The 13,214-nt window shown below is 35.1% G+C and overlaps 1 protein-coding gene across 1 annotated transcript in view; it reads right to left on the bottom strand.

The window, feature by feature from the left end:
• Window positions 1-13,214, bottom strand: part of LOC110512152 (membrane-associated guanylate kinase, WW and PDZ domain-containing protein 3) — a 153,043-nt gene that overhangs the window by 74,302 nt on the left and 65,527 nt on the right. The window contains exons 11-12 of the mRNA XM_036945804.2: window positions 10,754-10,817; window positions 8,436-8,897 (exon numbers count right to left, since the gene is read on the bottom strand). Coding sequence (XP_036801699.2) covers window positions 8,436-8,897; window positions 10,754-10,817 — 526 coding nt within the window. The remainder of the gene's footprint in view (window positions 1-8,435; window positions 8,898-10,753; window positions 10,818-13,214) is intronic.

The following is a 13,214-nucleotide window of genomic DNA, read 5'->3' as shown; positions in this document are numbered from 1 at the left end:
ACCAGAATATCGATCAATACCTAGAATCTACATACTGTTGACCAGAATATCGATCAATACCTAGAATCTACATACTGTTGACCAGAATATCGATCAATACCTAGAATCTAAATACTGTTGACCAGAATATCGATCAATACCTAGAATCTACATACTGTTGACCAGAATATCGATCAATACCTAGAATCAGGATACTGTTGAAGAGAATATCGATCAATACCTAGAATCTACATACTGTTGACCAGAATATCGATCAATACCTAGAATCTACATACTGTTGACCAGAATATCGATCAATACCTAGAATCTACATACTGTTGAAGAGAATATCGATCAATACCTAGAATCTACATACTGTTGACCAGAATATCGATCAATACCTAGAATCTACATACTGTTGACCAGAATATCGATCAATACCTAGAATCTACATACTGTTGACCAGAATATCGATCAATACCTAGAATCAAGATACTGTTGACCAGAATATCGATCAATACCTAGAATCTACATACTGTTGACCAGAATATCGATCAATACCTAGAATCTACATACTGTTGACCAGAATATCGATCAATACCTAGAATCTAAATACTGTTGACCAGAATATCGATCAATACCTAGAATTTACATACTGTTGACCAGAATATCGATCAATACCTAGAATCAGGATACTGTTGAAGAGAATATCGATCAATACCTAGAATCTACATACTGTTGACCAGAATATCGATCAATACCTAGAATCTACATACTGTTGACCAGAATATCGATCAATACCTAGAATCAGGATACTGTTGAAGAGAATATCGATCAATACCTAGAATCTACATACTGTTGAACAGAATATCGATCAATACCTAGAATCAGGATACTGTTGAAGAGAATATCGATCAATACCTAGAATCTACATACTGTTGAACAGAATATCGATCAATACCTAGAATCAGGATACTGTTGAAGAGAATATCGATCAATACCTAGAATCTACATACTGTTGACCAGAATATCGATCAATACCTAGAATCAGGATACTGTTGACCAGAATATCGATCAATACCTAGAATCTACATACTGTTGAACAGAATATCGATCAATACCTAGAATCTACATACTGTTGACCAGAATATCGATCAATACCTAGAATCTACATACTGTTGAACAGAATATCGATCAATACCTAGAATCTAAATACTGTTGACCAGAATATCGATCAATACCTAGAATCTACATACTGTTGAACAGAATATCGATCAATACCTAGAATCAGGATACTGTTGAAGAGAATATCGATCAATACCTAGAATCTACATACTGTTGAAGAGAATATCGATCAATACCTAGAATCAGGATACTGTTGACCAGAATATCGATCAATACCTAGAATCTACATACTGTTGACCAGAATATCGATCAATACCTAGAATCTACATACTGTTGACCAGAATATCGATCAATACCTAGAATCTACATACTGTTGAAGAGAATATCGATCAATACCTAGAATCTACATACTGTTGACCAGAATATCAATCAATACCTAGAATCAGGATACTGTTGACCAGAATATCGATCAATACCTAGAATCAGGATACTGTTGACCAGAATATCGATCAATACCTAGAATCTACATACTGTTGAACAGAATATCGATCAATACCTAGAATCTACATACTGTTGAAGAGAATATCGATCAATACCTAGAATCTACATACTGTTGACCAGAATATTGATCAATACCTAGAATCTACATACTGTTGACCAGAATATCGATCAATACCTAGAATCAGGATACTGTTGAAGAGAATATCGATCAATACCTAGAATCTACATACTGTTGACCAGAATATCGATCAATACCTAGAATCAGGATACTGTTGACCAGAATATCGATCAATACCTAGAATCTACATACTGTTGACCAGAATATCGATCAATACCTAGAATCTACATACTGTTGACCAGAATATCGATCAATACCTAGAATCTACATACTGTTGACCAGAATATCGATCAATACCTAGAATCTACATACTGTTGACCAGAATATCGATCAATACCTAGAATCTAAATACTGTTGACCAGAATATCGATCAATACCTAGAATCTACATACTGTTGACCAGAATATCGATCAATACCTAGAATCAGGATACTGTTGACCAGAATATCGATCAATACCTAGAATCTACATACTGTTGACCAGAATATCGATCAATACCTAGAATCTAAATACTGTTGACCAGAATATCGATCAATACCTAGAATCAGGATACTGTTGAAGAGAATATCGATCAATACCTAGAATCTAAATACTGTTGACCAGAATATCGATCAATACCTAGAATCTAAATACTGTTGACCAGAATATCGATCAATACCTAGAATCTAAATACTGTTGACCAGAATATCGATCAATACCTAGAATCTACATACTGTTGACCAGAATATCGATCAATACCTAGAATCTAAATACTGTTGACCAGAATATCGATCAATACCTAGAATCAAGATACTGTTGAAGAGAATATCGATCAATACCTAGAATCAGGATACTGTTGAAGAGAATATCGATCAATACCTAGAATCTACATACTGTTGACCAGAATATCGATCAATACCTAGAATCTACATACTGTTGACCAGAATATCGATCAATACCTAGAATCTACATACTGTTGACCAGAATATCGATCAATACCTAGAATCTAAATACTGTTGACCAGAATATCGATCAATACCTAGAATCAGGATACTGTTGACCAGAATATCGATCAATACCTAGAATCTACATACTGTTGACCAGAATATCGACCAATACCTAGAATCTACATACTGTTGACCAGAATATCGATCAATACCTAGAATCTACATACTGTTGACCAGAATATCGATCAATACCTAGAATCTACATACTGTTGACCAGAATATTGATCAATACCTAGAATCTACATACTGTTGACCAGAATATCGATCAATACCTAGAATCTACATACTGTTGACCAGAATATCGATCAATACCTAGAATCAAGATACTGTTGAAGAGAATATCGATCAATACCTAGAATCTACATACTGTTGACCAGAATATCGATCAATACCTAGAATCTACATACTGTTGACCAGAATATCGATCAATACCTAGAATCTACATACTGTTGACCAGAATATCGATCAATACCTAGAATCTACATACTGTTGAAGAGAATATCGATCAATACCTAGAATCTACATACTGTTGACCAGAATATCAATCAATACCTAGAATCAGGATACTGTTGACCAGAATATCGATCAATACCTAGAATCTACATACTGTTGAACAGAATATCGATCAATACCTAGAATCTAAATACTGTTGACCAGAATATCAATCAATACCTAGAATCTACATACTGTTGACCAGAATATCGATCAATACCTAGAATCTACATACTGTTGACCAGAATATCGATCAATACCTAGAATCTACATACTGTTGACCAGAATATCGATCAATACCTAGAATCTACATACTGTTGACCAGAATATCGATCAATACCTAGAATCAGGATACTGTTGACCAGAATATCGATCAATACCTAGAATCTACATACTGTTGACCAGAATATCGATCAATACCTAGAATCTAAATACTGTTGACCAGAATATCGATCAATACCTAGAATCAGGATACTGTTGAAGAGAATATCGATCAATACCTAGAATCTAAATACTGTTGACCAGAATATCGATCAATACCTAGAATCTAAATACTGTTGACCAGAATATCGATCAATACCTAGAATCTAAATACTGTTGACCAGAATATCGATCAATACCTAGAATCTACATACTGTTGACCAGAATATCGATCAATACCTAGAATCAAGATACTGTTGACCAGAATATCGATCAATACCTAGAATCTACATACTGTTGACCAGAATATCGATCAATACCTAGAATCTACATACTGTTGACCAGAATATCGATCAATACCTAGAATCTACATACTGTTGACCAGAATATCGATCAATACCTAGAATCTACATACTGTTGAACAGAATATCGATCAATACCTAGAATCTACATACTGTTGACCAGAATATCGATCAATACCTAGAATCTAAATACTGTTGACCAGAATATCGATCAATACCTAGAATCTACATACTGTTGACCAGAATATCGACCAATACCTAGAATCTACATACTGTTGACCAGAATATCGATCAATACCTAGAATCTACATACTGTTGACCAGAATATCGATCAATACCTAGAATCTACATACTGTTGACCAGAATATTGATCAATACCTAGAATCTACATACTGTTGACCAGAATATCGATCAATACCTAGAATCTACATACTGTTGACCAGAATATCGATCAATACCTAGAATCAAGATACTGTTGAAGAGAATATCGATCAATACCTAGAATCTACATACTGTTGACCAGAATATCGATCAATACCTAGAATCTAAATACTGTTGAAGAGAATATCGATCAATACCTAGAATCTACATACTGTTGACCAGAATATCGATCAATACCTAGAATCTAAATACTGTTGACCAGAATATCGATCAATACCTAGAATCTACATACTGTTGACCAGAATATCGATCAATACCTAGAATCTACATACTGTTGACCAGAATATCGATCAATACCTAGAATCTACATACTGTTGACCAGAATATCGATCAATACCTAGAATCTACATACTGTTGACCAGAATATCGATCAATACCTAGAATCTAAATACTGTTGACCAGAATATCGATCAATACCTAGAATCTACATACTGTTGACCAGAATATCGATCAATACCTAGAATCAGGATACTGTTGACCAGAATATCGATCAATACCTAGAATCAGGATACTGTTGAAGATAATATCGATCAATACCTAGAATCTACATACTGTTGACCAGAATATCTATCAATACCTAGAATCTACATACTGTTGACCAGAATATCGATCAATACCTAGAATCTACATACTGTTGAACAGAATATCGATCAATACCTAGAATCAGGATACTGTTGAAGAGAATATCGATCAATACCTAGAATCTACATACTGTTGACCAGAATATCGATCAATACCTAGAATCTACATACTGTTGAACAGAATATCGATCAATACCTAGAATCAGGATACTGTTGACCAGAATATCGATCAATACCTAGAATCAGGATACTGTTGACCAGAATATCGATCAATACCTAGAATCAGGATACTGTTGACCAGAATATCGATCAATACCTAGAATCTAAATACTGTTGACCAGAATATCGATCAATACCTAGAATCTACATACTGTTGACCAGAATATCGATCAATACCTAGAATACTGTTGACCAGAATATCGATCAATACCTAGAATCTACATACTGTTGACCAGAATATCGATCAATACCTAGAATCTACATACTGTTGACCAGAATATCGACCAATACCTAGAATCTACATACTGTTGACCAGAATATCGATCAATACCTAGAATCTACATACTGTTGACCAGAATATCGATCAATACCTAGAATCTACATACTGTTGAACAGAATATCGATCAATACCTAGAATCTACATACTGTTGACCAGAATATCGATCAATACCTAGAATCTACATACTGTTGACCAGAATATCGATCAATACCTAGAATCTACATACTGTTGAACAGAATATCGATCAATACCTAGAATCTACATACTGTTGACCAGAATATCGATCAATACCTAGAATCTACATACTGTTGACCAGAATATCGATCAATACCTAGAATCTACATACTGTTGACCAGAATATTGATCAATACCTAGAATCTAAATACTGTTGACCAGAATATCGATCAATACCTAGAATCTACATACTGTTGACCAGAATATCGATCAATACCTAGAATCTACATACTGTTGAAGAGAATATCGATCAATACCTAGAATCTACATACTGTTGACCAGAATATCGATCAATACCTAGAATCTACATACTGTTGACCAGAATATCGATCAATACCTAGAATCTACATACTGTTGACCAGAATATCGATCAATACCTAGAATCTAAATACTGTTGAACAGAATATCGATCAATACCTAGAATCTACATACTGTTGACCAGAATATCGATCAATACCTAGAATCTACATACTGTTGACCAGAATATCGATCAATACCTAGAATCTACATACTGTTGACCAGAATATCGATCAATACCTAGAATCAGGATACTGTTGACCAGAATATCGATCAATACCTAGAATCAGGATACTGTTGACCAGAATATCGATCAATACCTAGAATCTACATACTGTTGACCAGAATATCGATCAATACCTAGAATCTACATACTGTTGACCAGAATATCGATCAATACCTAGAATCTAAATACTGTTGACCAGAATATCGATCAATACCTAGAATCTACATACTGTTGACCAGAATATCGATCAATACCTAGAATCTACATACTGTTGACCAGAATATCGATCAATACCTAGAATCTAAATACTGTTGACCAGAATATCGATCAATACCTAGAATCTACATACTGTTGACCAGAATATCGATCAATACCTAGAATCAGGATACTGTTGAAGAGAATATCGATCAATACCTAGAATCTACATACTGTTGACCAGAATATCGATCAATACCTAGAATCTACATACTGTTGACCAGAATATCGATCAATACCTAGAATCTACATACTGTTGAAGAGAATATCGATCAATACCTAGAATCTACATACTGTTGACCAGAATATCGATCAATACCTAGAATCTACATACTGTTGACCAGAATATCGATCAATACCTAGAATCTACATACTGTTGACCAGAATATCGATCAATACCTAGAATCAAGATACTGTTGACCAGAATATCGATCAATACCTAGAATCTACATACTGTTGACCAGAATATCGATCAATACCTAGAATCTACATACTGTTGACCAGAATATCGATCAATACCTAGAATCTACATACTGTTGACCAGAATATCGATCAATACCTAGAATCTACATACTGTTGACCAGAATATCGATCAATACCTAGAATCTACATACTGTTGACCAGAATATCGATCAATACCTAGAATCTAAATACTGTTGACCAGAATATCGATCAATACCTAGAATCTACATACTGTTGAACAGAATATCGATCAATACCTAGAATCTAAATACTGTTGACCAGAATATCGATCAATACCTAGAATCTACATACTGTTGACCAGAATATCGATCAATACCTAGAATCTACATACTGTTGAAGAGAATATCGATCAATACCTAGAATCAGGATACTGTCGACCAGAATATCGATCAATACCTAGAATCAGGATACTGTTGAAGATAATATCGATCAATACCTAGAATCTACATACTGTTGACCAGAATATCGATCAATACCTAGAATCTACATACTGTTGAAGAGAATATCGATCAATACCTAGAATCAGGATACTGTTGAAGATAATATCGATCAATACCTAGAATCTACATACTGTTGACCAGAATATCGATCAATACCTAGAATCTACATACTGTTGACCAGAATATCGATCAATACCTAGAATCTACATACTGTTGAAGAGAATATCGATCAATACCTAGAATCAGGATACTGTCGACCAGAATATCGATCAATACCTAGAATCAGGATACTGTTGAACAGAATATCGATCAATACCTAGAATCAGGATACTGTTGAAGAGAATATCGATCAATACCTAGAATCTACATACTGTTGAAGATAATATCGATCAATACCATTTTCATATGATTCTGTATTTCTGTGCAGTATCTACTGTAAATCGATCATATATATCACTCTGTGTTTCTGTACAGAACTGACTGTTAATTGATCATATATCATTCTGTTCCTGGTCAGAATTTACCAAAAAAATTGATAATATATTGTGTTCCTGTACAGCATTTACTGTAAGTGGATCAGTCGTCAAAAGATACATAAAAATATGTTGACGTCAATTTCACAGTTACATGACACAGATGGCACAGATGACACAGATGGCACAGATGACACAGATGGCACAGATGACACAGATGGCACAGATGACACAGATGGCACAGATGACACAGATGACACAGATGGCACAGATGACACAGATGGGAAAAGAGGTACCAGATCACTTCAGTACAAGCTAACACGATTACACTAAAGGGAAATGAGTACAATGCATTCTGTCCTTCTATATGAATAAAACCACAGAGGAAGAAGAAGGGAAAGAGCTTCAGAGGGACCACATCTGATGGAGGGGGGGAAATATCTAGACCGGTCTCAAAACGCCACAGAGTAGGAGTTCTGATCTGGGATCAGTTTAGCCTTTTAGATCATAATCAATAATATTATATGGACAGAGGGGGATCTGATCCTAGATCAGCAATAGGTTATAGACAATAAATGACTCACCCCCATTGGCGAGGTCCTGTGAGGCGATGACAAAGCCAAACCCCTCCCCTGGCCGTCTCCGTAGCTCCACTTCCTGACCCATGACTGACACCTGGGCCCTTCCCCCTCTACCGTCCACCATGGCCCCCAGCCCCAACCTCCCTCTTCCCCCACCTCCAGGGGGCATGGCTGGAGGCCCAGGGTCACCACCCTCCTCCATCCCTAGCCAGTCCCTGGGCTCCAGGGTGATGGTTACCGGGACTGAGTCCAGGAAGGAGGTACTCTGGACCAAGGAGGGGAGTTCAGTGGAGGGTGAGGCTGGGGCGAGGCCACTGTGGCTGGGGGGGAGGTGCAGGGGCACCAAGGCATCTGAGGTGGAGGTGGAAGGCAAGTCGGATGGGGATGGGAGGCCGTGAGAAGAGGGGCCAAGCGGAGAGGGGAAGGGTTTGTAGAGGTTAGGGGAGACAGGAGAGAGGAAGGACCCTGGAGAGAGAGAGACAAAGAGAGAGACAAAGAGAAAGAGAGAAGAGAAAATACCTTAGCCATAACAATAATGATTTACCATTTCCAACAGCAACATTATAGATTCAAAAAGCTTTATTGTCCCAACATTAGGCAATAGGCATTATGCCTAGTGTTGTTTTCATGTGTGTGTTACGTACAAACTTTCCACTGTTTTGAATAATAAGACAGCAGTTCAGTTCATCTACTCACCACATTAAAAAGTCATTAATGAACCCAACACAGAGAGAACTAAATCTCTGAGGTGAATCCATCCTGTACTTTGTACACAGTAACCTGGTCTGGAAGCTAAAGTGGTTCCTGCTTCGATGGGAGGATCCTAAACACTACTCCTCGTATTGTTCCCCAAGTACTGAAGTTACGTTAAGAGTATTTAAACCTAAAGTACTGAAGTTACTTTAAAAACTACTTAGGGCTGAAATTCCGTTTAACGGGATGATATGACAACAGCCAGTGAAAGTGCAGGGCGCCAAATTCAAAACAACAGAAATCTCTTAATTAAAATTAAAACGACAGCTGTCTATCGTTGTCTCTGATTGGGCACCATACTTAGGTAGCCCTTTTCCCTCCTTTCTGTGTGGGAGGTTAACTTTGTTTGTGGCCCTGTAAGCTTCACGGTTGTGTCTTTCGTTTGTTGTTTTGTTAGGCGACATTTTGAATAAAAAGGAAAATGTAGGCTCACCACGCTGCGACGCCCGTGACAACGGAATCAATCTTCAGGATGTTTTTAACATAAAACTTCAATAATATTCCAACAGGAGAATTACTATGTCTGTAGAAAAGCAATGGAATGAGAGCTACCTCTCTCGTGACCGCGCCTCAGAGCCTGTAGCAATCTGCCAGACCTCTGACTCATTCCTCTCTCATTCGGTTCCACTTCACAGTAGAATCCTCAAACAACGTTCTAAAGACGGTTGACATCGAGTGGAAGCCTTAGGAAGTGCAACATGACCAATATCCCGCTGTGTATTCAATAGGGTCTGTGTTGAAAATCGACCAACCTCAGATTTCCCACTTCCTGTTTGGATTTCTTCTCAGGTTTTTTGCCTGCCATATGAGTTCTGTTATACTCACAGACATCATTCAAACCGTTTCAGAAACTTCAGAGTGTTTTCTATCCACTACTAATAATAATATGTATATATTAGCAACTGGGACTGAGGAGCAGACCGTTTGATATGGGCACCTCTGGGCACCTTTTCATCCAAGCTACTCAATACTGCACATGCAGCCATAAGAAGTTAAGAGTATGTAAACCTAAAGTACTGAAGTTACTTATTACATTAAGAGTATTTCAACCTAAAGTACTGAAGCTAGATGTTCATTAAGAGTATTTAAAAAGGAAGAAAATCTGGATGAGGGTTCTGCACCAAGGCTATCAACAACAGTAGTATTACCAGTATTTATATACAGTAGGTAAATATAGTGTACTTGTGGTAGTAGTAGTAATATTAGTGTATTTGTGGTAGTAGTAGTAGTAATATTAGTATTACTAGTATTTATATTGGTAAATACAGTGTATTTGTGGTAGTAGTAGTAGTAATATTAGTATTACTAGTATTTATATTGGTAAATACAGTGTATTTGTGGTAGTAGTAGTAGTAATATTAGTATTACTAGTATTTATATTGGTAAATACAGTGTATTTGTGGTCGTAGTAGTAGTAATATTAGTATTACTAGTATTTATATTGGTAAATACAGTGTATTTGTGGTCGTAGTAGTAGTAATATTAGTATTACTAGTATTTATATTGGTAAATACAGGTGTATTTGTGGTCGTAGTAGTAATATTATTTATACAGGATAATGTGCTCACCTCCTCTGTAAACCAACAGCATTACTTCTCCCTGCTTGATGTGCTCCTGAAGGACCCTCTGCATCTTCAATGTTAAAACAGGTCAACATTATTATACAGGTCAACATTATCATACAGGTTGACATTATTATACAGGTCAACATTATTATACAGGTCAACATTATTATACAGGTCAACATTATTGTACAGGTCAACATTATTATATAGGTCAACATTATTATATAGGTCAACATTATTGTACAGGTCAACATTATTGTACAGGTCAACATTATTATACAGGTCAATATTATTGTACAGGTCAACATGATTATACAGGTCAACATTATTGTACAGGTCAACATTATTATACAGGTCAACATTATTGTACAGGTCAACATTATTATACAGGTCAACATGATTATACAGGTCAACATTATTATACTGGGCAACATTATTGTACAGGTCCACATTATTATACTGGGCAACATTATCATACAGGTCAACATTATCATACAGGTCAACATTAACATAGGTAAACATTATTATATAGGTAAACATTATTATATAGGTCAACATTATTATACAGGTCAACATTATTGTACAGGTCAACATTATTATATAGGTCAACATTATTATATAGGTCAACATTATTGTACAGGTCAACATTATTGTACAGGTCAACATTATTATACAGGTCAACATTATTGTACAGGTCAACATTATTATACAGGTCAACATGATTATACAGGTCAACATTATTATACTGGGCAACATTATCATACAGGTCAACATTATCATACAGGTCAACATTAACATAGGTAAACATTATTATATAGGTAAACATTATTATATAGGTCAACATTATTATATAGGTCAACATTATTATACTGGGCAACATTATCATACAGGTCAACATTATCATACAGGTCAACATTAACATAGGTAAACATTATTATATAGGTAAACATTATTATATAGGTCAACATTATTATATAGGTCAACATTATTATACAGGTCAACATTATTATATAGGTCAACATTATTATATAGGTCAACATTAACATAGGTCGACATTATTATATAGGTCAACATTATTATACAGGTCAACATTAACATAGGTCAACATTATTATACAGGTCAACATTATTATACAGGTCAACATTATTATATAGGTCAACATTATTATACAGATCAACATTATTATGTAGGTCAACATTATTATACAGGTCAACATTATTATATAGGTCAACATTATTATACAGGTCAACATTAACATAGGTCAACATTATTATACAGGTCAACATTATTATACAGGTCAACATTATTATACAGGTCAACATTATTATATAGGTCAACATTATTATACAGGGCAACATTATTATATAGGTCAACATTATTATACAGGTCAACATTATTATATAGGTCAACATTATTATACAGGTCAACATTAACATAGGTCAACATTATTATACAGGTCAACATTATTATACAGGTCAACATTATTATATAGGTCAACATTATTATATAGGTCAACATTATTATATAGGTCAACATTATTATATAGGTCAACATTATTATGTAGGTCAACATTATTATACAGGTCAACATTATTATATAGGTCAACATTATTATACAGGGCAACATTATTATATAGGTCAACATTATTATACAGGTCAACATTATTATATAGGTCAACATTATTATACAGGTCAACATTAACATAGGTCAACATTATTATACAGGTCAACATTATTATACAGGTCAACATTATTATATAGGTCAACATTATTATATAGGTCAACATTATTATGTAGGTCAACATTATTATACAGGTCAACATTATTATATAGGTCAACATTATTATACAGGTCAACATTAACATAGGTCAACATTATTATACAGGTCAACATTATTATATAGGTCAACACTATTATATAGGTCAACATTATTATATAGGTCAACATTATTATACAGGTCAACATTATTAAACGGGCGACATTATCATACAGGTCAACATTATTATACAGGTCAACATTAACATAGTTCAACATTATCATACAGGTCAACATTATTATATGGGTCAACATTATTATACAGGTCAACATTATTATACAGGTCAACATTATCATAGGTCAAAATATTGGTTAATTTACATCTCACACTAAAGGGACACCTTCTTCACATGAAGGTATTCTAACATCCAGTAAACCTTACAACTTCCTGTCATCTAGTAAACCTTACAACTTCCTGTCATCTATTAAACCTTACAACTTCCTGTCATCTAGTAAACCTTGAAGTTCTTCTGTCATCTAGTAAACCTTGAAGCTCTTCTGTCATCTAGTAAACCTTGAAGCTCTTCTGTCATCTAGTAAACCTTAAAGCTCTTCTGTCATCTAGTAAACCTTACAGCTCTTCTGTCATCTAGTAAACCTTGAAGCTCTTCTGTCAACTAGTAAACCTTAAAGCTCTTCTGTCAACTTGT

The sequence above is a fragment of the Oncorhynchus mykiss genome, chromosome 16 (assembly GCF_057628025.1).
Source record: "Oncorhynchus mykiss isolate SJ-2025 chromosome 16, ASM5762802v1, whole genome shotgun sequence".
Classification (NCBI taxonomy): Eukaryota; Metazoa; Chordata; class Actinopteri; order Salmoniformes; family Salmonidae; genus Oncorhynchus; species Oncorhynchus mykiss.
This window is presented reverse-complemented; position numbering and strand designations above follow the sequence as displayed.